At 44.2% G+C, this 25461-nt stretch overlaps 1 protein-coding gene across 1 annotated transcript in view; it reads right to left on the bottom strand.

Annotated features, from left to right (window-relative positions):
• LOC114700577 (centrosomal protein of 83 kDa-like) overlaps positions 1-25461 on the bottom strand; it is a 57188-nt gene that overhangs the window by 23895 nt on the left and 7832 nt on the right. The window contains exons 3-6 of the mRNA XM_037201945.1: positions 21196-21288; positions 18850-18981; positions 4661-4912; positions 2471-2602 (exon numbers count right to left, since the gene is read on the bottom strand). Coding sequence (XP_037057840.1) covers positions 2471-2602; positions 4661-4912; positions 18850-18981; positions 21196-21288 — 609 coding nt within the window. The remainder of the gene's footprint in view (positions 1-2470; positions 2603-4660; positions 4913-18849; positions 18982-21195; positions 21289-25461) is intronic.

Here is a 25461-nt window from a genome sequence, read left to right as displayed (position 1 = left end):
CGGTCTCCAACGGATAGTTCCGATCCATGGGTCCCCACAGATGGCCCTGGTTAAACTAAATGGGTCACAGCACATAACCCAAAGCAGGACTGTGAGAAAGGGACTAGCAGGGATCGGGGTTGGGGTATCAAGAGAACAGTCACATGTATAAACTGCCTAACAAAATCAACCACGGTAACGGGAAAGTCAACAGACCCCTCAAGTCTAACTTCCTAGGAAGCATTCTGTTTTCAGGGGACCCATGACCCCTCAGTTCTGTTGACAAAACGTCACTAAACAAAACTCTTTCTTCTCACTCAACACCCCGCCCATGAGCCGTCTCAGAAAATTCTTGGCCAAGAATCTATAACGACCAGACAATTCCTTTAAATATAGATATTTCTACTAGTCTACAGAGAATACTTTTTTTTTTTTTTTTTTTTTTTTTTAACCTGGGAGCCATCCTGGCTTTTAGGGTATTTTATATAACTACCCTGCTAGACATAAAATGACTTCACTGATTTGGAAATCAACCTTACTTTCAAAGTCCAAAGACTAAAAACCATAGTATGTTAGTAAGCATCTGTTAGACCTTATAGTAAGCACTTCATGTATAATACCTCATTTAATTTTTCCACAATTCCACAGACACATTTATGGAGGTAGATACCAAAGTTTCAAGAAGAGATATACCAAAGTCACAGAGCTAATTAAAAAACAAAATCTAACATGAATTCAGTCTGTCTGACCCCAAAATTGATCCTTTATAAAATATTTTTGTTATTGCTATCTTATTTCTGGTTTTGAGATTCCTTATATATACATATTGCATTTAATAGGGAAAAGCTGAATTGGAGAAATACTTTATGGCGTAAAGATGACTTAAGAACATTCAAGTTACATTTTTAAGGATAATTTAAAAGCAAGTTATGTTGTTAAAATTACTTACTGAAGAACTACTAACAAGTGTCTGCCATGTGAATGTGATTTCCCAGGGGCTAGGAGTATTGCAGTGATAAGAGCCATGTCCTTGATACCCTGGAGCTGGCACTGGCTAAAGGAGAAAGTGGGGAGGAGAGATCTAAAAACCAAAACCAATGGGGGCTGGGGGGTGGCTCAGTGGTTAAGAAAACTGATGCTCTTGCAAGGGACCAGGTTCTGTTCCCAGAACCCACAAACTGGCTAACAGCCATCTGTAATCTAGTTCCAGAGGACCTGACGCCCCACTTCTGGCTTCCTTGAGCACCAGACACACATGTAAAACAATACATACAGGCACACACACAAAATATAAAAATAAATAAATCATTTTAAAATAAAAAATGAATAGATCAGATGGTATTAAGAGCTATACAGATGGCTGCAGAGATGGCTCAGCAGTTAAGAGCACTGGCTGCTCAATTCCCAGCACCCACACAGCAGCTCACACCTGTCTGTAACTCCAGTTCCAGGGGATCTGACACCCTCACACAGACATACACGCTGGTAAAACACCAATGCACATAAAATAAATAATCATTCTTTTAAAAAAGTTATGAAGAAAAACAGAGCAGGTTAGTGTGATGATGTATTGTGTCCCCAATATATTGTGCACCCTAATAAAGTTTATCTGAGGATCAGAGAAAAAAGCCAGGCACTGTAGTAAACATAGAGGTCAGGGATAGCACACATCTTTAATCCTAGCATCCAGGAGGCATAGATTCATCAGGATCTCTGTGAATTCAAGGCCACACTGGGAACAGCAGGTGTGGTGACACATGCCCTTAATCCCAGCACTAGTTAACCATAAAGATCTGGAGGTCTGTACAGACAGACAGGAAGTGACACAGCTGGGCAGGAAGAGGAAGTGATGTAGCTGGGCAGAGAGAGGAAATGAGATGGCAGAACAGAAAGGCATATAGGTGTGGGTAGTCAGGAAGTAGGTCTCTTTGGAGACTGAGGTGTTGGTGCGGTGAGGTTGTCTGTGGCTTGTCCTATTCCTCTGATCTCTCGGTTTTTCACCCCTATATCTGGCTCCAGGTTTGTATTAATAAGACCGTCTAGCAATTTGTCTTATAGGTTTGGAATGCAAAGAATAAGGCAGAAGATGGAAGATACTATTTCACTATTTTTAAGACAAGGCAGGCAGGCCTCTTCTATTAGGTAACAAGAAAGAAAGGAAGGAAGCAAGATAAATGTAATTCTGTGAGGAAAGTTCCTGGCAGGCACACAAGGACCCTGAGGAAGAATGAACTTTTTCAAGGATGATCGCTGAGGGAGGAGGGAGGTGAACAGGAAGGAAAGGGTGCTGATTGCTGAGGAAGGACTAAAGAGCCAGGTCACACTGAGCTCCGCATGGGCAGAGCACACAGACCCCGGTTAGAGCTCTATCACAGTTCAAAGACAGAATGAGGGGCTAAAAAAGATTTCAATAGAGAGAATTCAAACAGCAAATTGCTCCATCACTGTGTAATCTCAGGCTCTCTAGATGAAGCAAAGTACTGCAACTCACTTCACTGGTCAGCGTACTTATTTCTCGGTCTGCTTTATGCAATCTGCTGATTAAACAAGTGTTCTGTTCATTGCTTGATTGCAGCTCTTTCTCTAAGCGTTCAGTCTGCAGTTTAGCAGACTGCTTTTCAGCCTTGAAGACAAAAGATTTTGAAATTTATAATCGTTCACATTACACTAAAGTAAGCACTATATACAATGTATATGTAATCAAACACAAAATAATGACTTAGAATTTAAGCAACAACTAACATGTCCCAAAGTAACAGTTTTCTCAATCGACCTGTAGAACTCCGATCTTCTTTCAGGAGAGAAAGTACTTAGAGTACTCATTTAATACCTCAGGATGGGAATGCTGGCATAATTCTAACATTTCTAGACTTGCTAGTCCACAAGTTATGGAGAAGCATTTTAGAAGACAGGAAAGGAGGCTGCCCAGTCCCTGGTAAGTGGATAAAAGGTGCTTGCTGCCAAGCCTGAGGACCGGAGTTATCTCCAGGACCTAAGCAGTAAAAAGCGAGCACCAACCCTACCAGCTACCCTGTGAGCGCCACGCATGCGCCGTGCTACACAGGCGCTCCATACATATCTGCACACACAAAGGAAAAAACATAAAGGAGGTGAAAATCCACAATCAATGGGGAATTCTTTTCTAAAGGAACAGATAGAGACAAAAATTGAAAATTCTCAACTGTCCTGAAGCCTCCTGAAGTACAAGCAAAAAAGCTTTTGACTTTACCACACAATTAAATTCTTATTGAAGTCTCTAAATTGACAGAATTTGAGGACAAAGTGAGGACATTTCTTTTAGCAGAGAGGAAAAAGTAAAAGCTTTAATAAACATTTCTAATCGAGATAAATAAAATGAGGGTGTTTTTACACTTACGGGATAAACTTCAGTTTTCTATTTTCTATGCATGTTTACTGTATTAAATAAGGGCTGTATTCAGCAAATAACTCAGGGAACAACAATTATTTTCTTTAAATATAAAATTATATTCTTTGTGTACAACAACAGAATATTGTTTTCTCCAAGAAAAGTATCTGCTGTTATGTATTTATTTTTCATTTTATCTGACAAATGATAAAAACTAAGTGCAAACTGATCTGAAAATGTCACAAATGAGCCATCTGTCTTTGTCATCACTCAACTTATCCTGGAAATAATCACTCTAGGTGACCTTGGTCCAAGTCCACACTGGGACTCTACACTGCATTCAACTGCAAGTACCTGTCTTACTCGTCACTGTGCAGGACTGTGAAATGGCAACCTAAACAATCTTACTGTTAATCAGCTTATGTCTAAGGTCCAATGATACTGCCAAGTTTAATTCTGACAAGTACTAACAAAGACTTCACCTTTCCCTAAAAACAAACAAACAAACAAACAAACAAACAAACAAAACCCAAAATCTTCTCCTCTTCACAACTTGCCACAGTACTCCATGTTGCTTGGCCCCCACCATCATTTTGTATTTTGAAATTGGATATACTACGCACCATGTGCCTATAATTTCCTTCTAGCTCAACTACTGCATGACTACCCCAAAGGACGAAAAGCCAACTCTGACAAACACAAAGTCTCGGCTCCATCTTAGGCCCCAGGCACTAAGAGGCATAAGCATGTCTGAGTAAGACAGAAGTCAAGAGTCTTCCTAAGTGACAGCTCCCAGAGGTCCTGGTGGGGCTCTGCCAACATTTTCTTTCTCTAGTGAACTCAGGAAAATAATTCAGTAAAGATTAGTATGCATTAGTAGCCAGCTAACTTTTATCACTTTGGCTAGAAGCATGTAAGTTATATGTAGTATGTTATGTCTGCTCAAATAGGATTTACAATTTTAAGGTTTTTAAACTCTAGTATAAGAAATTATAATTTCAAAAGTAATTGTCCGTGATGTTTTCTGATGACTTTAGTCTTGAAAAACTTGGGGTATGTTGCTAGTCTACGTTTTAAGAGGTGAGACATGTCACTCAGACGACGGTTCCCGAAGAGTGCCTACCCCTCCCAATGCAGTGGCACAGCCAGCTACCTGGAGGAACCACACCCTTTCTTCCTTGCATGTACACTTGGGACAACACAACTGCGTCAGCATTAGATAGGCGAACATGTGTTTATACTCTAAAACCAAGGCTTGTCTCGCGCACTTGAGAACTCAGGCCATGCTCTACTGGGAAGCAATTAAAGCCTTACCTCCAAGGACCTGAGTGCAGCCTGCATCTCCGCCAGCTGCCTCACCTGTATTCTTTGGACATTTTCTACATGCGCACCAGAATTCTCTTTCTCAGCCCTTAATTCTGCTACTTCAGCCTCTAACCCTTTCAATTTCTGAAGCAAATGGGATTTTTCTCGAACGAGTTGCTCCACGCGCTTGCTGTCTCTTGTGGGATCGACGCTGAGCAGCTGGCCATGCAGTTCCTCCTTATCCTTCTCCAGCCGTGCGACCTAGAAATTGAAAAGGAAGCACACACGCTCTAAATTACTGAATTTCCAGTCATGAACATGCTCTACAAGTCAGTAAATTAAAATTAAAAATTGCACAACATGATAGCTCAGGTTCGAAAATGAAGGAAAAAGAGAAAAAAATCTAAAATGTCACGTTCTTCACTTTGTACCCAGCATGACTCAATTTTAAGGGCAAGGACTTTCTCCGACTCTCCCTCTCCCCCCGCAGTGTCTGGCACAGGGCTGAATCAGTTGCTGACTAAAATTCAAAATTGTAAATACTACCGTAAAGTGATTATTTAAAACACAAGTCCATGATAGGAATTCATGCTAGGCCAATCCAATGACCACTCCCAAATTTCTCCTTACGTGACAGTTAATTCTTTGGCTTTGTCTGGGCTAATAAATCATCTGTTTGAGAGCAACTAATCCACACAAAATCTGTGTAACTAAACACAAATACGGTGACTGAACTTTGAAAGTGACAGCCAAGGTTACTAAATGTCTAACTGCAAGATATTCTAGGTCTTCTGTTCTATGTTCACTATTCCAGAGCACAGCACAAGTCACCAAGGAACGGGAGGGAAGATACAAGTCATCTTCTCCTTCATAACACCTCATGCTGCCAGATGCCACATGCTCCTAGTGAGTGGGCTCCAACGGCTTCCTAACACCCAGAGCCTTCCGAGGCCCTTGCTGCTCAAGATTAGAGACAAGGCACTGAGAACAGGACTCTCCCCCTGCCCCTTGGTGATCTCCTAGTTTGCTATAACGTGTCACTACGCCTGTTTTGCACTCCTATTCCCTTCTTAAATTCCCCTCCTCTTCTTCCGTGTGGTGCCAGGGACTGAACCGGGGGCCTGGAACAAGATACATCAGTGTTATGCACTGATGTACAAACCCAGGCACACCAGCAATTCTTTTTATTCTTTCTCTGTATTGGGGTTACCCCTTATTATTCAAATGAACCACTGCAAAAAACAAGACCCGTGGCTATTTTACCAAAACAAACACTCGGGGCTCACTCTAAGTCAAAAGGATACTAAAGTGCTCTGGGACAGGGACAAAGCTGGCAGAGCTCTCCATAAAGGAAAGAAGTGTGAGGCTTCCACAGGGCGTTTCCTCGTCTTCGAAACGCCAGGTGAGGCTCTCTCTGATCGTTTTCATCCCTATAATTCAGTAATTCCAAGTCTGACTGTACACGACAGATTAAAGATGTTAACAGGGCATAAAGATGTAAATACCCAGTATGTAAACATACTTTTCCCAGAAAACTCATCCATGAAGTAAACGTCAAAAGTCCAACGGAGGGCACAGTGATACACTCACTCGGTATGCCAAGAGCCCAGGGTTTCATTCCCAGCACCGTGCCCACTCCCTTCCCCACAAAAAAAAAAAAACCCAAATAAACAGAAAAGAGCATAACTAATTCGCATCTCTGTCCCATTCCCCACTACATAGTTATGTAGAACAATTCTCCTCAGGTTTGTTCTTGGACTACATTTATTCTTCATTCCTTTCCTCCTGCAACTCTATGACTTTATAGTAAGTCAGATTACTTTTAATCGAACTTTTTAAGGATGTCATACATAAACACACTGTATTTACATGATGTTCACCATCCCTGTCTCCTCTTCAACTCTATGTTCCCCCATCCTCTCTCAAATTCATGACCTTTTCTAACTACTATTTCTATAAATATTGTAAGTGTACAGACACATACACACATACAACCTACTGAGTCCAGTTACTGTTACTCATATGTACATGTATTTGGGGCTGACCACTTAGAATTGGGAACTTACCAGGGTCTCTCGTCTCTGGAAAAAACAGATTCTTCCACCCTCAGCAGCCACTGACTGCCTGTAGCTCTCCATTTAGGGGTGGAGCCTTGTGAAAATTTCCGCCATCTACTGGCATGTTGAGTGGTATAGTCTTGTACAGGCAACCTCACTGTGGAGAGTTCGTGGGTGCAGTACCCCTGACATGTCTAGAGGACACTATCTATTAGTAATTGTCCTGGTTCTCTGTCCTAACAACCTTCCCACCCCCTCGTCCATGATGCTCTGTGAGCCTTAGGTATAGAGGTTGTATTGCAGATGTCCCAACAAGGGAGGTGCACACCACAGTCACATGCTCTCTACATTCTGACAGTCATAGACCTGTATAGCGTCCTCCATCTGCTGCAAAAGAAGCTTTTTTGATCAAGAATGAGAGGTGTGCTTCTCTATGAGGCTAAAGGTATTTAGAATAATTGAAAGCTACGTTAATTTAGAAAAGTATCAGTAGGAGGTTGTCCTCGGGTATCTATGATCTCTCCAGCCGTGGGTTCTTGCTGGGTTTACAGTACCAGGCGTGAGTTCCCTCTACTGGACAGGCCTTCAGCCCAGCTAGAGGCCCGTTGGTTTACCCCGACAGAAGTGCCACTGCTGCACTGTGGTGGGTCCTGCCGGACCGGTGGTTACTGTGGTTCACAGGCTTTACAGCTGGGGACTGCTGGTCACTTTTCTCCCCTGGCAGCCTGCCTGGCACCTTCCAGCGCTGTGAGAACTAGTCCTCGGGGAGGAGCCTTCCAGTGCTGTGAGAACTAGTCCTCAGGGAGGAGCCTTCCAGTGCTGTGAGAACTAGTCCTCAGGGAGGAGCCTTCCAGTGCTGTGAGAACTAGTCCTCGGGGAGGAGCCTTCCAGCTCCCATCAGTACCAGCTTGACTCCTCAAGTCCCACGACAAAAATCTGTGGTGTCTTCAGCAATAGGGTCTCCTCTTGAAGCTGTAGATAGAAGGCGATCAAGGGCTGTGGTGCTAGCCGATACTGATTTAGGGGGTCTTGGACAGCCCTGGTTCATTACTTTTATCCCAGCTTCAGTTTAAACGGTGGGCTTAGGCTGGGTGATTTTTAAGATACTGTTTGGCATTTGCCTAAGGTTACTCAGCCAAACGTTTTGTTTTGGGTGGTGGGAGGGACCAAGTGCAGGGTCACGCACATGGTAGAGGATCACTTTCCCACTAAGCCAAATTCCTGCAAATCACAATATGCTATTGTTAGTGGTAGGGTGGGTACCTAGGTCAGGAGGTCTAACACGGGACAGACAACGGTGCCCTCAAGTAAGATAAAGTCAGTAGTAACACTATTTATTCTCTTGCAGTGCCCATTTAAATAAAAGGCCACACAGTTGGTCCATGAGAGGCACCTCTATGATGCCTGGAACATAGACAAAGCAACAACTACAATGGCAGTGAAGATGAAATTCTGTATTTATAATTCCTCAACCAGAATTCACTACCAAAAGTCCTTCCTGGCCAAACTGGTGCCCACTGCTTCCCAGTTACTACACTCATGTACTCATTTGCATAATAAACACTAAGTACTTTGTAGCCAGCACTAGTTTAGGTAGTAAACATACGTACAGTTCAGCAGAAAACTTCTGCAGTTGAGGACCCTATTACACTCAATCACTGCCATAACCGCACTCCTGGCTCATTCATCTGGCCACAGACTTTGGACACATCCGCAGCTCTTTCTTTTTCTTGCACTTTTAATCAGATTCACATGCCATTTTCCTGGATGTCCTTCATTTGTTTTGATCTCAATTCTTCCTTCCCATTTCTAAAGGTCTTTCTCTAATTTCTCTTCTCTGACATCTATCCAAATCTGCCTGTACTGTAGTCACATTCGCATTTACTTCATCCTCCTCTAGAATACAAACTTGCTGGACAGGTAAGACAATGCTCGGTATTAACCAATTTTACTTTTCTAAGAGTAGAAGAAACGGATAGAAACAGATCAGGAATTACAAAGAGCAGCTGCTCTTCTGTACAAAGGACTTAGTATCAATTCAATTCCCCGAGACACTAGGAAACGGTCGTGTACCTAACTGCTCTATCCATCTTTGCTTTTACTGACCTTCTGGTGCAGCATACAGAAACGGCTAAGCGAACAGACTCTAGGATCAAGTGCCTAGGCTTTGTTTTTCAGTATTTTAGAGCTACTCCTAAACTTCCTTCGGCTTGGGAGAACGCTGTCACTCTTACCTTTCTTCTGTAAACAATGTCCTTCAACTCTTGCTTATTTGAGAAAAGACCATCCCACCAAGCCCAGGATGGCTTTGAACTATGCAGTCAAGGATCACCTCGAAGTCTTTTAAAAAATATTTTTATTTCTTAATTACATGTGTAATGTGTGTCTGTGTGGATATGTGCACTTCAGTACAGGTGCCTGCCCAGAGGCCAAAAGAAGGTGTCAGATCCCCTAGAGCTGAAGTCACAGCAGTAGTGATCCACCCATCATGACTGCTGGGGACGGAACTCAGGTTTTCTACACGAACATATACCCTCTTAACCACTGGGCCCAGCCGCTCGCCTGCAACTCTTAATCCTCCTGACTCAGTCTCCTGAGTGTTGGAACATAAGCATGTACCATCATGCCCAGTTTGGTTAATTTTTAACTAAATCCTTTATTATCAGACAATGACAGAGTATACTATCAGTCAACTCAATGTTTGCATCTATTGCTATCTTACATTTAGTTCTGGAACTTTCTTGGTTTTGATATAAGATTAAATATAAGACTATTTCAATTAAATCTTGAATAGTCAAGAAATTGTGACTCTGAATTGAAACTGAAATTTGTTTTAATTTGCTTCTTATAAAATCACTGTTGAAAGTGTGACGCTTAGAAAGAAAATGGCTCCCAAAGGGAGTGGCCACTATTAGGAGGTGTGGCTTTGTTGGAGTAGGTGTGGCCTTGTTGAAAGAAGTATGTCACTGTGCATAGGCTTTGATGTTTCATATATGCTCAGGCCACACCCAGTATCTCAGTCCACTTCCTGCCGCCAACAAGATGTAGAACACTCAGCTACCTCTCCAGCACTATGTCTGCTTGCACACTGTCCACCACAATAATGGACTGAACCTCTGAAACTGCGAGCTGTCACTTCAATTAAATGTTGTCTTTGTAAGAGTTGTCATGGTCATGGTGTCCCTTCAGAGCAACAGAAACCCTAAGACAGTGTAGTCACCTTGCTATCACTGAACGATGAAACACAAGCAGGTAAGGACACAGCATCTCATTGCTGCCTGGTGAAGAAGGAAGCCCAGGCTAGGCTCCCTGCATTGCCCACTACGACACCAGGGCAGGGTGTGAGAGTACTTTACTATTCAGAGGGACTGTCTTTGGTATTAAGATAAAGCTGGTCCTACAGAACGATTTAGACAGTACTCCTACCACTTTCTGGTAAATATTATAGAGAATTGGCATAAGTTCTTCCTTAAATGTAAAAATCACTTGTCAGCTGCCAGTTGTTTCCCACTGGATGCTAGACCCTCAATTTAATTTTTTAGTGCTGGGTTCTTTGATTTCCTTTATATTCTTGAATCTTTGTCCTAGGATAGAGTTAAGACAGCCAAACATTTGATTTTTCAAGACTCACTTGTGTCCTTGTTTGTTGTTGGGTTGTTTTTGCTCTTAACTCATTTTTGGGGGAGGGGCACCACCCAGCTCCCAAATAAACACATAGAAGAGACTTACTCTTACTTATAAATGCCTGGTCTTATTTCTTGCCAGCTTTTCTTAAATTATCCCATCTACCTTTTGCCTCTGGGCTTTTTCCTTTTCTTACTTCTATAAATCTTACTTTCACTCTTATTCCACGGCTGGCTGTGTGGCTGTGTGGCTGTGTGGCTATGTGGCTGGCCCCTAGCGCCCTCCTCTCCTTGTTCTTTCTTCTTTTCCTCCCAGATTTCTCCTTCTATTTATTCTCTCTGCCTGCCAGCCCCGCCTATTCTTTCCCCTGCCTCGCTATTGGTCATTCAGTTCTTTATTAGACCATCAGGTGTTTTAGACAGGCACAGTAACACAGCTTCACAGAGTTAAACAAATGCAACATAAAAGAATACAACACACCTTCAAATAATATTCTACCAGGCAGTGGTGGCCCATGCCTTTAATCCCAGCACTCAAGAGGCAGAGGCAAGTGGATCTCTGTGAGTTCAAGGCCAGCCTGGTCTACAGAGCCAGTTCCAGAACAGCGAGGACTATACAGAAAAACACTATCTCAAAAACAACAACAACAATATTCTACAACACTTGTTAGAACCAGAAGAGCATTTAGTCTAGAGCTAACTCAATGCATCATACATTAAGAGATTTTCCATCCTGGCTGGCTGATGTAAAGATAAATTTTGACCAGTTCCATGTGAACTCTGGGTATTGTTTTGCCTGGACCATTCTCATTCCTTCTCTGGCTTTGCATGGATAGCTTCCTCACACACAGGCTCTAATTAGTAATCAACTAAAAACTCAGGAGCTACTATGTAAAGGACTAGTGTGCTCTCATACTCTTTCTCCTTCAAGTTCACTGTCATGGCCTCTTGCAATTCTCAACTCCAATTCCTCAACTCAGAGTAAAGACTATAAACGCAGCATCAGCATTTCATCCTTACTAAGTTTTCAGACTTAACCAAATGTATTGAGAAAGCATAAAATCACTTTCATAAAAATGAAGACATCTTCTTCCATGTTTATTTCATGTATTCTTCTTAGTGTTACAAATGAGGACATATGAATTCCTGAAGTCCTCACAAAAACCTTTAAAATTTCCAAAGGGGGATGGAGAGATAGCTCAGTGGTTAAAAACATCTGCTGCTCTTCCAAAGGACCTGAGCTGAGTTCCCAGCACCCACAGGCAGCCCTCAACTGTCTGCAATCCAGTTCCAGGGCATCCAACACCTTCTTCTGACCTCTGCGGGCACCAGGCCCACGCACGGTGCACAAACATACATACAGATGAAACACTCATACACATAAAGTGCATAATTTAAAAAAAATTCCTAAAGAATCTGCCAAAAATGAACGCACTAAGGAGTAGTCAGTTGCTTTGATCTGTATAGATTAAAAACACAGTATTGCATGAGGCTTTAATAAAAGATGTATTAAATTCAGTTTCAGGATGGTGAAGTAAAGCAAATTATTCCAATAAAGCAGGTCTCACAATTATTTTTTGTTTCTCATTACACAGAAAAAAAAAAAATCAGCACCTGCCCTTAATACTGATAAGCAGATCTGTGAGTCCAGAGGCCAGCCTGGTCTACAGAGTGAGTTTCAGGACAGCCAGGACTATATACATAGAAATCCTGTCTCAAACAAGCAAAAACTGCCAACATCAACAAAAAAAATTCTATTATACTATAGTCTATCCAGGGTACAATAGTATTCTATTTTTTTAAAAACTAATGTGAGTGTGTGTGTGTGTGTGTGTGTGTGTGTGTGTGTGTGTGTTACTGAAAACATACTACATTGCTAAAAACTGCCCACAATCACCCTTAAGTGAATCTTAATTCTTCAGGAAGTATATTACATCAATGTTAATGGCTGCTGCCTGATTAGGATGCAGACTACTAATGGTTGGGGGCTGTGGTGATTTCTTAAACCGAGGCAATAATTGTGTTAGCCACATCAACTGACTCCTTTCATGAAAGACATTTCTATATTGATTATATATATATATATATATATACATGTTATGCCATCTGACAGCCTCTTACCTACAGTAGATCTTTCAAGTTGGAGTCATCCTCTCATATCTTGCCACTGTTTTACCAACTTAGCTGATACAATACTGTAAACCCTTTACTGCCACGAGACCCACTCCATGTCAAGAACCACTTTTTGGGACTGAAGTTGTGACCCAGTAGCAGTGTCAATCTACCTTGCAAGAGGTTCAATCCCTACCACAGAGGGGCAGTAACCATTTTTACTTACATAAGAAGCAGTTCTTCAGCTACTCAAGTTTTAGTGTGAAACGAAAGATTAAGTCACACCTTCAGGTTCTATTTTGAGCACTCTTACTAATTATGGCACCTCTGCAGGTACTATGTCCACTGAAGTCTTCAAACACTCAAAGTCATCCATGAGGACTGGAATTAACTTCTCCCAAACTCTTGTTAATGTTACTATTTTAATCTCCTCCTGTGAATCACAAATGTTCTTAATGGCACTCAAAGAGAGAATTGTTTCCATACGGTTTCTGATTTATTCTGCCCAGATTTACCACACGAATTACCTATGGGAAGAATAGCTTTGTGGCCAATATTTCCTAAATAATATGACTTGAAAACCAAAACCATTCCTCGCTCCACAGGCTACATAATGGATATTTCATTAACAGGGATGACTATAAGATATGAAGGGAATCCTTTTACCTGACCAGTGGTCTCAATAACAAGCTTGAAACACTCAAGAAAACATATCATAAACTGGTAATGTTGCCATCTAAGTTTCAGTGTTCCTCTTACAGAGCACAGACAGAACAGATTTCAGCCTAATCCTTAAGGGCCTTAGGATTTTCAGGTGGGTAAATGAACACAGGCTTCTACTTAACTTCCCCAGCTTCATCGGCCCCAGACTAGAAAGTGGGTTTGCTCTTTGATGCCCAGCACTGGTTTCTCTTTAAGGTGTTAAACAGCATCTTCATCCAACAGAAGGAAGTTTCACTTCTGTAAAAGTCTGTGGTTTGCTGCAGCCGCCGTCATCATTTCAGCTAGGCAGGCCCCTAAACACTGCTGCAGCTAGGCAGACCCCTAAACACTGCTGCAGCTAGGCAGACCTCTAAACACATGCTGCAGCTAGGCAGACCTCTAAACACACTGCTGCAGCTAGGCAGGCCCCTAAACACACTGCTGCAGCTAGGCAGGCACCTAAACACACTGCTGCAGCTGGGCAGACCTCTAAACACTGCTGCAGCTGGGCAGACCTCTAAACACACTGCTGCAGCTAGGCAGACCTCTAAACACGCTGCAGCTAGCAGCTCAAACACTGCTGCAGCTAGCAGACCTCTAAACACACTGCTGCAGCTAGGCAGACCTCTAAACACTGCTGCAGCTAGGCAGGCCTCTAAACACTGCTGCAGCTAGGCAGACCTCTAAACACTGCTGCAGCTAGGCAGACCTCTAAACACACTGCTGCAGCTAGGCAGACCTCTAAACACACTGCTGCAGCTAGGCAGACCTCTAAACACTGCTGCAGCTAGGCAGACCCTAAACACACTGCTGCAGCTAGGCAGACCTCTAAACACACTGCTGCAGCTAGGCAGACCTCTAAACACTGCTGCAGCTAGGCAGACCTCTAAACACACTGCTGCAGCTAGGCAGACCTCTAAACACTGCTGCAGCTAGGCAGACCCCTAAACACTGCTGCAGCTAGGCAGACCTCTAAACACTGCTGCAGCTAGGCAGACCCCTAAACACTGCTGCAGCTAGGCAGACCTCTAAACACTGCTGCAGTTAGGCAGACCTCTAAACACTGCTGCAGCTAGGCAGACCCCTAAACACACTGCTGCAGCTAGGCAGGCCACAAACACACTGCTGCAGCTAGGCAGACCTCTAAACACACTGCTGCAGCTAGGCAGGCCACAAACACACTGCTGCAGCTAGGCAGACCTCTAAACACACTGCTGCAGCTAGGCAGGCCTCTAAACACACTGCTGCAGCTAGGCAGGCCTCTAAACACACTGCTGCAGCTAGGCAGACCTCTAAACACACTGCTGCAGCTAGGCAGACCCCTAAACACTGCTGCAGCTAGGCAGACCTCTAAACACTGCTGCAGCTAGGCAGACCCCTAAACACTGCTGCAGCTAGGCAGACCTCTAAACACTGCTGCAGTTAGGCAGACCTCTAAACACTGCTGCAGCTAGGCAGACCCCTAAACACTGCTGCAGCTAGGCAGACCTCTAAACACACTGCTGCAGCTAGGCAGGCCTCTAAACACACTGCTGCAGCTAGGCAGGCCACAAACACACCGCTGCAGCTAGGCAAACCTCTAAACACTGCTGCAGCTAGGCAGGCCACAAACACACTGCTGCAGCTAGGCAGACCTCTAAACACACTGCTGCAGCTAGGCAGGCCACAAACACACTGCTGCAGCTAGGCAGACCTCTAAACACACTGCTGCAGCTAGGCAGGCCACAAACACACTGCTGCAGCTAGGCAGACCTCTAAACACACTGCTGCAGCTAGGCAGGCCTCTAAACACACTGCTGCAGCTAGGCAGACCTCTAAACACACTGCTGCAGCTAGGCAGGCCTCTAAACACACCGCTGCAGCTAGGCAGGCCACAAACACACTGCTGCAGCTAGGCAGACCTCTAAACACTGCTGCAGCTAGGCAGGCCTCTAAACACACCGCTGCAGCTAGGCAGGCCCCTAAACACACTGCTGCAGCTAGGCAGGCCTCTAAACACACTGCTGCAGCTAGGCAGGCCACAAACACACTGCTGCAGCTAGGCAGACCTCTAAACACTGCTGCAGCTAGGCAGGCCTCTAAACACACCGCTGCAGCTAGGCAGGCCCCTAAACACACTGCTGCAGCTAGGCAGGCCACAAACACACTGCTGCAGCTAGGCAGGCCTCTAAACACACTGCTGCAGCTAGGCAGACCTCTAAACACACTGCTGCAGCTAGGCAGGCCTCTAAACACACTGCTGCAGCTAGGCAGGCCTCTAAACACACTGCTGCAGCTAGGCAGGCCACAAACACACTGCTGCAGCTAGGCAGACCTCTAAAACACTGCTGCAGCTAGGCAGGCCTCTAAACACACCGCTGCAGCTAGGCAGGCCCCTAAACACACTGCTGCTGCTAGGCAGGCCTCTAAACACACTGCTGCAGCTAGGCAGGCCACAAACACACTGCTGCAGCTAGGCAAACCTCTAAACACTGCTGCAGCTAGGCAGGCCACAAACACACTGCTGCAGCTAGGCAGGCCTCTAAACACACTGCTGCAGCTAGGCAGACCTCTAAACACACTGCTGCAGCTAGGCAGGCCTCTAAACACACTGCTGCAGCTAGGCAGGCCTCTAAACACACCGCTGCAGCTAGGCAGGCCACAAACACACTGCTGCAGCTAGGCAGACCTCTAAACACTGCTGCAGCTAGGCAGGCCTCTAAACACACCGCTGCAGCTAGGCAGGCCCCTAAACACACTGCTGCAGCTAGGCAGGCCTCTAAACACACTGCTGCAGCTAGGCAGGCCACAAACACACTGCTGCAGCTAGGCAAACCTCTAAACACTGCTGCAGCTAGGCAGGCCTCTAAACACACTGCTGCAGCTAGGCAGACCTCTAAACACACTGCTGCAGCCACGCGTCAGCACTGCGCCTCACCTCGAACTTTTACATGAGGCAGCCAGCCTCTTCCTTTAACTCTTTTTCTTTTTTTGAGACAGAATCTCACTTTGTAGCCCAGGCTGGCCAGGCTGGCCTTGAACTCAGAGAACTGCAGCTCCCTCCCGAGTTTTCCCTTACCTTATGTCTGATAAAGCAAGTTCTGCTAGCTGCAAGCCTCTCTTCTGCCACTTACCAGCAGCTACAGTTTAGATCTGCACTGCTTTCCCCAAGACAAGTGTGTGAAAGGCTTAACCCCACTCTGGAGTCAGTGGAGTTGGTCAAAACTTTTAAGACGGAAGATAACCAGGTGGCCTTCCTGCCATGGAAATGTGCCCTCCGAGGAGGCCTCAGGCCCTCCTCTTCCTCTTGCTTTTCCCTTCCAGCCATGAGGTGGACCACTTGTTCTGCCAGGGTTGCCTCCACAGTGATGTGCAGCTATAGGTCTAAAGCAAAGGGGCTGACCAATCACAAACTGAAACCATCTCCAAACCATTGGTTAATCTATAAACCCTATAAACCCTAACTGAAATCATATCTACTGCTTCATAATCCACAACTGTTACACCAAGTTTACTGTACATAGTACTATTCTGTGTACAGTAACTGAAGTATTTCAATAAGCGAAGAGCTGGGAAATGGGAAAAGCAGAAAGTCTTATTTTTCTAGACGCTAACAATCCCTTCAAATATCTGAATTTTAAATATTTGGTCTTTCATTAGAGAAAAATATATTAGTAAATAACATTTTTAGACCAACATTTCTTTTCATCAAAAATAAAACACAAGAAAGGCAACAAAATCAAGACTCTGAAGAACACACAAATCCCATCCCATCCCATCCCCCCCCCCACGCACGTAAACACATAGACCGGTTTCCGCAGGGTCTGAACTAGAGCACCGCACACACACCTCCCCCCCCTCCCCCCCCCCCCCCGCCCCCACGTAAGCACGTCGACCGGTTTCCGGCAAGGTCTGAACGAGAGCACCGCACACACACTCCCCCCCCCCCACGTAAGCACGCCGACCGGTTTCCGGCAGGGTCTGCACTAGAGCACCGCACACACACACACACACCCCCACGTAAACACGCCGACCGGTTTCCGGCAGGGTCTGCACGAGAGCACAGCCACACAGAACCTCCCTCAGCAGTCGCTCTCAGCACACCGACTCTTCATTCTACACTGGAAATCGAATCATCTCTACTTTCCACAACAGACTGTTTACCGGTCATAATCCGTCATACTTACAGATGTGAGTGGAGCCTTTTACAACCACAAATAGTATCAATCAGCTGAATTCCTAACAAAATTGAAGTTGTTGGGTGGTGTGGTAGTGTGAATGTGATTGGCCCCCATAATCTCACAGGGAGTGTCACTACTAGGAGGTGTGGCCTTGTTGGAGGAAGTATGTCACTGTGGGGCGGGCTTTGAGGTTTCCTATGCTCAGAATACCGCCCAGTGTCTCAGTCGACTTCCCGTTGCCTGTAAGATGTGGACTCTCAGCTACTCCTCCAGCACCACATCTGCTCCCCATCATGATGATAATGGACTGAACCTCTGAAACAATAAGTGAGCCACCCCAATGAAATGTTTCCTTTATAAAAGTTACCGTGGTCATGGTGTCTCTTCATAGCTATCAAAACTCTAAGTTAGGTGGCCACTAATCAAAGTAAGAACCTCAAATCACTGATCATTTCAAACCTAAAACTCTAACATGAAAGTTAACATACCTACTTTTATTGTTGTACTAGCTGATGACCTTGTGAAATTTCTGACGGTTTCTTATCTTGTACCTCAGCTTCCTAATTTCAAATAAGTCTTTTCTCATCTTACTATTAAATGAAAACAAAATTAAACCTAAATAAAGCATTTAAAACTGTGAAAAGAAATAAACAGCTAGGTGAAAAAACCCATTTAAAATACCCATAATGTTCAAGGACATTTTGCTAAAGAACTTAATGATCAAGAGTTTAGATAATTTATGGAACAATCAAGAAACTGCTCACTGCTAAGAATAAACCAGTCTAAGCCAAATACTGTGGCCTTAGCTCTTTTAGATGCCCGAGACACTACAAGTGTCAGGTAACTGGTAAAGTAAGGTAAGAATACTTCAATTCCAAATAAACACAATGATATAAATAATATGCATTTGTCTTTCTATATAGCATATAGTGCACTGCTATGAGGTTAGCCTAGTTTTATAAATGTTACAGCAGAATTGCTACTTGTTCCTCTTATCATAATGAAACCATCAAGAGTAAGATAGAGAGTGAATGGAAAAAACAGTTTTAGAAAAGCAGAAGACGAACTGCAAAGTGAGTGAGATGGCCGCCCCAAGCTCCAGGGATGAGACAGGAACACGTGCTGGAGGAACACTGTGGTGGGCTGTCAAAAAGAACTGAGGAGGGTGATCTACAGCAACTCAACAAGGTACAGGCTGAAACTAGAACTACCTAGGAAGTGATTGCTCCTAACCAGAGGACAGCACTCAGTAAGGAATCATGTAAGTGATATTTACAGAGAAAAGTCTCTCTGCACAGCTATGGCAACATGGGACTGTGGATGTATCTATCTCCACTGGCTAGGGCAAAATAAAACAAATGAAATAAATAGCCAAAGGAAAACACTCACAAGAAATTGCTGACAAAGAAAGGAAACAAATACCTCGCCAATTAATAACACATAATTACACAATCAACTCTAACTTGGGACTTATAAAAATATATAATCATAAAACTGTATTCACTACAACAATCTCTGATATAGCAGTATAACTGATTACTTACCTCTGATTCAAATTTCATTTTTTCTTCTTCTGAAATACGAGTAAACTCCTCCTTCTGGTGCTCAAATTCTGACTTGAGGAATGTATGCTCATAGCGAAGCTTATTATATTCAGCTCTATATCTTTCCACTTCCTAAATTACAAAGAGATTGCAATGTATGAAAAATCAATAAGTGAAACATGTGCCCTCTCCAAAAATCACTGTATGGTATAATTTTCGGTTCTATTAACAGCCATTCTGAAAGAAAACGAAAAGGCCAACGAGAGCAAGGACTTGGCTCAGCAGTTACGATGCTTCTGCTCAGGAGTTCTGACGCCCACAACCAACGGAACTGCTTGGTGGACCGCAGGGTCCACTAGCAAGGGCAGCCACTAGAAGGCAGAGAAAGGACCAGGGAGCACATAGTTAGACTAGCTGAGTCAGTGAACTTTGGGTTCAAGTAAGAGAAGCTGCCTCATGAATAAGGTGAAGAGTAATCAAAGACTCCTGATCAGCCTTGGTCTCCACACATGCACTTCAACATGTGTCCACACACCCACATGCAAGGGCAAACACACGCCACATACACCATGTACACCATACACACACACACACACACACACACACTTTACTCATGAAAAAGGAAAGAGAAAAATGAAATGGATTAGTATGCTCCTTGGAATGGACTAATAAAATGAATTATCATTCAAGTAATGCTTTGTCTTCACTGATTCTCACTGTGGGAACAAATGTGCAGCATCACAAAAGTCACCCTCTCTGCACTTAATAGTAGTTAAGAATGTGCCAGGTCTTTCTAAATATAGATAGATTTTAACAAGTATAACAAAGTATAAGCTATCTCTCTCTAAAAGTCAGACTAGATAACCTCAAAGTAGAAAAAAGCTTATTTGAATACTTAGTATACTAACTTAAGGTTTAATCAAATATTGCAATAATTCATTTCATACTTACTATGATTTTAAAACCTGCTCTTATTTAACTTGAATACCTAGCCCTGGTATGAGTGACTTTATTTACAAAAAATTCATTCTACACCCATTAGGATGCCATTAGGATATATTACTATTAGGGGCATATTTGGAAAATTGGGATATCAATAAATAGATCATTACAAAAGAGAATTTCACTAGTCTTACTGCATAATGGCAGTATTTTGGACCATTCCAATCTCCCGAAGGGTAACACTTTGAGGAAATAGTAATAATTTATGAGTGTAAGAACTGATATATGTTTCAAAAGCTAGCATATAAAATGTGTAGGCAGGACCTAATGTGCTTCTCTGCAGTCTTTTCCCATCCTCTTTATCAAACGTTTAGTAACGTAAGAAATCTGGTCAACCCAAAAGAAGGAGGTTGTGTGCTGTTCACACTGACTGTCCTCGGCAGGATGTAGATGATCTGGGAGAACAGGCTCCACGCACACCTCTGGAAGACTGCTGAGATCAGGCTAGCCTCTGTGGACACCTGGGAGGGGCTAACTGAGGTGGGAGACCCTCGCTCAGTGAAGGCAGCACTACTCCATGTGCTGGGGTTCTCAGCTGAATAAAAACGAGAAAGGAGCTAAGCGCCAGCCTTCCTCACCCTCTGCTTCCTTGGCTGAGGATTCCACATGGCCAGCTGCCTCGTGATCCTGCTCCCACGCTTCCCCACCGTCATGGACTGTCCCCTCAAACTGTAAGCCAAAATGAACTGTTCCTTCTCTAAGGAGCTTCTGTCGGGGTATCAAAGCAACAGGGAAAGCAACAAGTCCAGATGACGTGAAATCCATCCTTCAGGTGGTAAATATCATTTCACCTGCTGTATGTTAGGAACCATTCTCAGGAACTTGTGGACAAAAATCAAATGCTTCCTTTCATGCAAAGGAAAGGAAGTGCTAAAACATTCTATTGTGTTTTTCCGTTCTAAAAGCGCTAAAACAAAAGCCACAATAATACAGCAGATTAGCATATTAGAAAGAGCAGGGATGGCAGGAAAACTAAACCAGGGAGGTGAGGAACTCCACAGGTGTCAGGAGTGGCAGGAATGCAGGCTGCAGCCGTAAGCTGGGAACAACGGGATAGGAGCAGTCAGTAGGCTTACTGAAGAAGGAACACTTTGGGCGGAACTGCAAGCGATTGAGGAGTCAGCCAAGAGTCCAATAAACATTCAAGGCAGACACAGCACCATGCAGACTCTTGAATCCCACCATCTCACAAACATCAGGAGACCAAAGAGAACAGAGATAATAGAGTCCAATCCTAGCAGGCCTGAAGAGCAGTAGGGACTGCCATGTAGAGGGTCTGGGTAAATGAAGGATGCTTTTCCTGAGGCATAAAGATGAATGCAGTTATTCCACTTAATGACTTACTTCATCAAGAGTCCGGAAACGCTCTCGCATTGGAGCTTCTAATTCTTGCTGCATTTGCGCTCTTACCAATTCCAATTTTTGGGGTGTTAATACCTAGTACATAAAGAAATACAAACAACTATAAATACAAAAATGAAGACTTCTCCCTATTTCAAAGTCTCTTCTAAGACAAGTACTAATTACAGATATTTTTACATGGTGGTTAATTTGTATAATCATTAAATACAACTTATCAGGGCTGGGGGAATAGCTTAACGTTAAAGCACCTGCCACACAAGCAATGGATGTGGATGTGGCAGCCTGCCTATAATTCCAGACCCAGAGGTGGAGACAGGATCCCGAGAGCAAGCTGACGAGCAAGACCAGCCTCTATCAGCCAACTCTGGGTCTGACCTAGATCTCATCTCAACGGATAAAGAAGAGCAATCGCAGATAATTCTCAACGTCAACCTCAGCCTCCATGTGCGCTTGCATATACATGCACGTGTTCCCACAGGTAAGTAAAGATGTGCATACACTCAAAACGGGCGAAAGAGAAAAAGATAAACATAGCCAGCCCCGAAACAATACTTTAAGAATCTCAATCTTGGTATCAGAGGTATCAAAAATACGACTAATGAAAAAAAGAAAAACAATGATGATTTTTATACTGGGGGTGGTGGCGCACGCCTTTAATCCCAGCAGTTGAGAGGCAGAGGCAGAGGCAGGAGGATCTCTGAGTTCCAGGCCAGCCTGGTCTACAGAGTGAGTTCCAGGCCAGCCAGGGCTGCACAGAGAAACCCTGTGTAGAAAAATCCCTGATAACTTTTATGACTGTTAAGAATGAACTCAGCCGGGCAGTGATGGCGCACGCCTTTAAGCCCAGCACTCGGGAGGCAGAGCCAGGCGGATCTCTGTGAGTTCGAGGCCAGCCTGGGCTACCAAGTGAGTTCCAGGAAAAGGCGCAAAGCTACACAGAGAAACCCTGTCTCGAAAAACCAAAAAAAGAAAAAAAAAAAAAAAAAAAAGAAAGAAAAGAAAAGAAAAAAAAAGAAAGAATGAACTCGTCAGTCAAGGTTATTGTGCTAGATACAATGACTGATGGTCTATTTTCTAAAAATAAAATAAAGGTGTAGTAAATCGTTATACCAGAGAAAATTCTTCAGATTTATTTTCAATAAGAAGGGGGAAATGATGCAATTATATTATAATCTTAAAAATTAAAAGTATAGAGTCTGGGCCGGGCGGTGGTGGCGCACGCCTTTAATCCCAGCACTCGGGAGGCAGAGACAGGCGGATCTCTATGAGTTCGAGGCCAGCCTGGGCTACCAAGTGAGTTCCAGGAAAGGTGCAAAGCTACACAGAGAAACCCTGTCTCGAAAAACCAAAAAAAAAAAAAAAGTGTAGAGTCCGGGCTGCAGCTGGAGCCAAGTCTGAGTCCATGGTGCTGTAGTAGGCAGGTCTTCGGTGATGTCCCAAGTTCCTGCTGCCATCGAAGGCTATGCTGATACCTGGGGTCTGGGTCACCACCTGGGTCATGTGGGTGTTTGAGGGCACTGTCCCTGAGTCCATGCCAGTCTGGGTGACCTGTGCTGCCAATCAAGGCCATGGTGACATCTGGGCTCCGTCTGCTGAGTACCATATCTGGGTCCATGGTCCAACCGCAGCTGGAGTCTGCATGGATGTCTGTGGCCCATGTAGGACCAGGGGCCATGCGGATATCAGGAACCTGGGCTACCACCTAGAACCATGTTGGTATCCAAGTACGGAGCCTTTGCTGGGCCATACAGATCTGGGTAGCCTATGCTGCCACCCAGGGCCATAGGGTCATCCAGGCCTGGGCTGCTGCCAGGGGCCATGTCTGGGTCCATGGCCCTGCTACAGTCACCGTCTGTCACAGTCTGTGGCTCCTATTACCACTGAAGTCCAAGGAGATAGGGCTGCACAGAGTTGGCCCCACCCACCTCTCACTGGCTGCCGCAATAGGAAGAACAGGCCCTGCCTCTCACTTGGGAGGGTGGTTCCTGCACCTTGCCTGGGCAGCACAATAGAGCTGACCCTGTTGGTAGGGGGTGCAGGTGAGCTAGCCCTGTGGATTTGAAAGAAGGAGAGCGCGCCCTCCCCCGTTCCCCTCTCTAGTATGTCATGTGATGACATGGGTGAGGGAAATATGCCCTCCCCTACCCGCCTCTGGGACATGAGAATGGAAGAGCTGGTCCTGTCCTCACCAACTGCAGCAATTGGGAAAGCAGGTCCTGCACCTCGCCTGGGCAAAATAGTAGAGCTGGCTCTGGTGGTGTGAGTGTGGGTGAGCCAGCCTGATGGGGTGAGAGCAGGAGCACTGGCCCTGCTTCTTGCTGTCTGCTGCACTGGGTAAACTAGCTGGGGCAGTGCTGGAGAGCTGTCCATGTGCAACAATGAGGAGAGCTGGCAGGCTGACCAACCCAGCTACCACCCAAACCCAGAACCAGGGCTATGAGTTTAGCCCATACCAACATCCACCTCATCTATGAACTGCTGGAGGATGGGAGGGGGTTGAACCTGCAGATCCAAAGCTACAGAATCTCCATGATACAGGACAACAACAGGATATCCAAGGAGTCCCTGTGAGCATCCAGTATTGACAGTGGAGCAGAAGCCAGAGGCCTCAAACCAGATCAATGACTCATTGCAATAAACACTTACAAGTCAAGAAAGATGTATGGACTGAAGGGTTTACTGTGTGACTCACTGGGCCACACTATAGCTTCCATGATGAGAACTTTTTGTGGTTTTGGTTTTAAATTTTGTTTGTTCTGGGGGAAGTTGCAAGGCCGGAGGGCGGAATTGAGGGGACAGGACAGGGAGATGAGTGGGACCTGGATGCATGATGCAAAATCCAAAGAATCAATGAAAAGTTAAAAAAAAATTAAAGACATAATTTTTTTTAAAAAAAAAGCTAATTGTTACTCTGACCAGCAAAACTAATTTTGGCTCTATTCTGTCATACTCTCTTACAGTGCTCACTTCAGTGAATAATTAATATTTATGTAAGCAGCATATGGGCACACTCCTTGTTGCAAAGATTCGTCATTATTTCTCCAACACCTTTCATCACTGACTACCATATAGGAACTACTAAACTCCTGTTTCATGAATCAATAAAAGAACAAATGAACAAATGCTGGCTGAAAAATAATATAGCCTGTATTTGTATGAATTTCTTTGAAAACATGAATAATGTACTATTTTATTCATTTATTTAATATTACACACTCTACTGAATGAAAGTCTTCTCAACATAAAACATTATGTAATATATGATCATGTACATCCCATTTTGCTCTGAGTATCTCACATGCAGTAATTTAGCTAACCCCCACAAAGCCCACACAGTAGCTACACTGAAGCGCGCACGTGCACACACACGCACGCACACACACACACACACACAGAGGACAAGCTCAAGCTTCAGCACTAACAAGTCAAGCATGCTGCCTCAGGTCTATGACCTCTGTACTCAGGAGATGGAGACAGGAGTGTGTTGAGTTCAAGGTCAGTGTGGGCTACGTAGAAAGACCGTCAAAGAGAGAGGAGACAAGAGCAGATGGGGAGGGAGAGAAAAAACATAAAGAATACTACAGCAGTTGGAGTTTAGGAAGGAACAAATAGAACAAAAGCCTTGGCGGGAGAAAGCTGTGGCTATGGGAGGAGAGACCAGGCCTAACTACAGTGTCCGGTCTAGGTGATAGCAAACCAGTCAAGCAGGAGGGTAACGAGAAGGAATAAATTAATAGGATCCTGTTTCCAACAACTTAATCATAAAAGGAGAAAAGCAAGGAAAACTAAGGAGTTCAGAACAAAGATGAATAGTTAAACGGTATTGCAGAATACGAGTTTCAGTGTGGTGAAAATATGACAGTTGAACTTTTAAAAGATTGCTGTCTTGGTCTGTAACAAAGATACATACTGACAGAGTTAAGACTGCAATAACATGGTCTCACTCACACTAATGTGAAGAGAATGACAAAAAAGACTGGAAGGTAAGGCAACAGCTAAAACCAACGGTCCAAAGACGATAGCGGTGCTGAATACATGAGGATACACTACGCCCCTCTATGTTACTGCACATGCTGAAGATTTCCATAATTAAGAGTCAATAAAGAGTGAAAGGTTTAGCCGGGCGGTGGCGGCGCACGCCTTTAATCCCAGCACTCGGGAGGAAGAGCCAGGCGGATTTCCGAGAGTTCGAGGCCAGCCTGAGCTAACAAGAGAGTTCCAGGAAAAGATGCAAAGCCACACAGAGAA

This window comes from Peromyscus leucopus, unplaced genomic scaffold (assembly GCF_004664715.2).
Source record: "Peromyscus leucopus breed LL Stock unplaced genomic scaffold, UCI_PerLeu_2.1 scaffold_488, whole genome shotgun sequence".
Classification (NCBI taxonomy): Eukaryota; Metazoa; Chordata; class Mammalia; order Rodentia; family Cricetidae; genus Peromyscus; species Peromyscus leucopus.
Note: the sequence above shows the minus strand (reverse complement) of the source record. Positions and strands in the feature narration are given on the sequence as shown.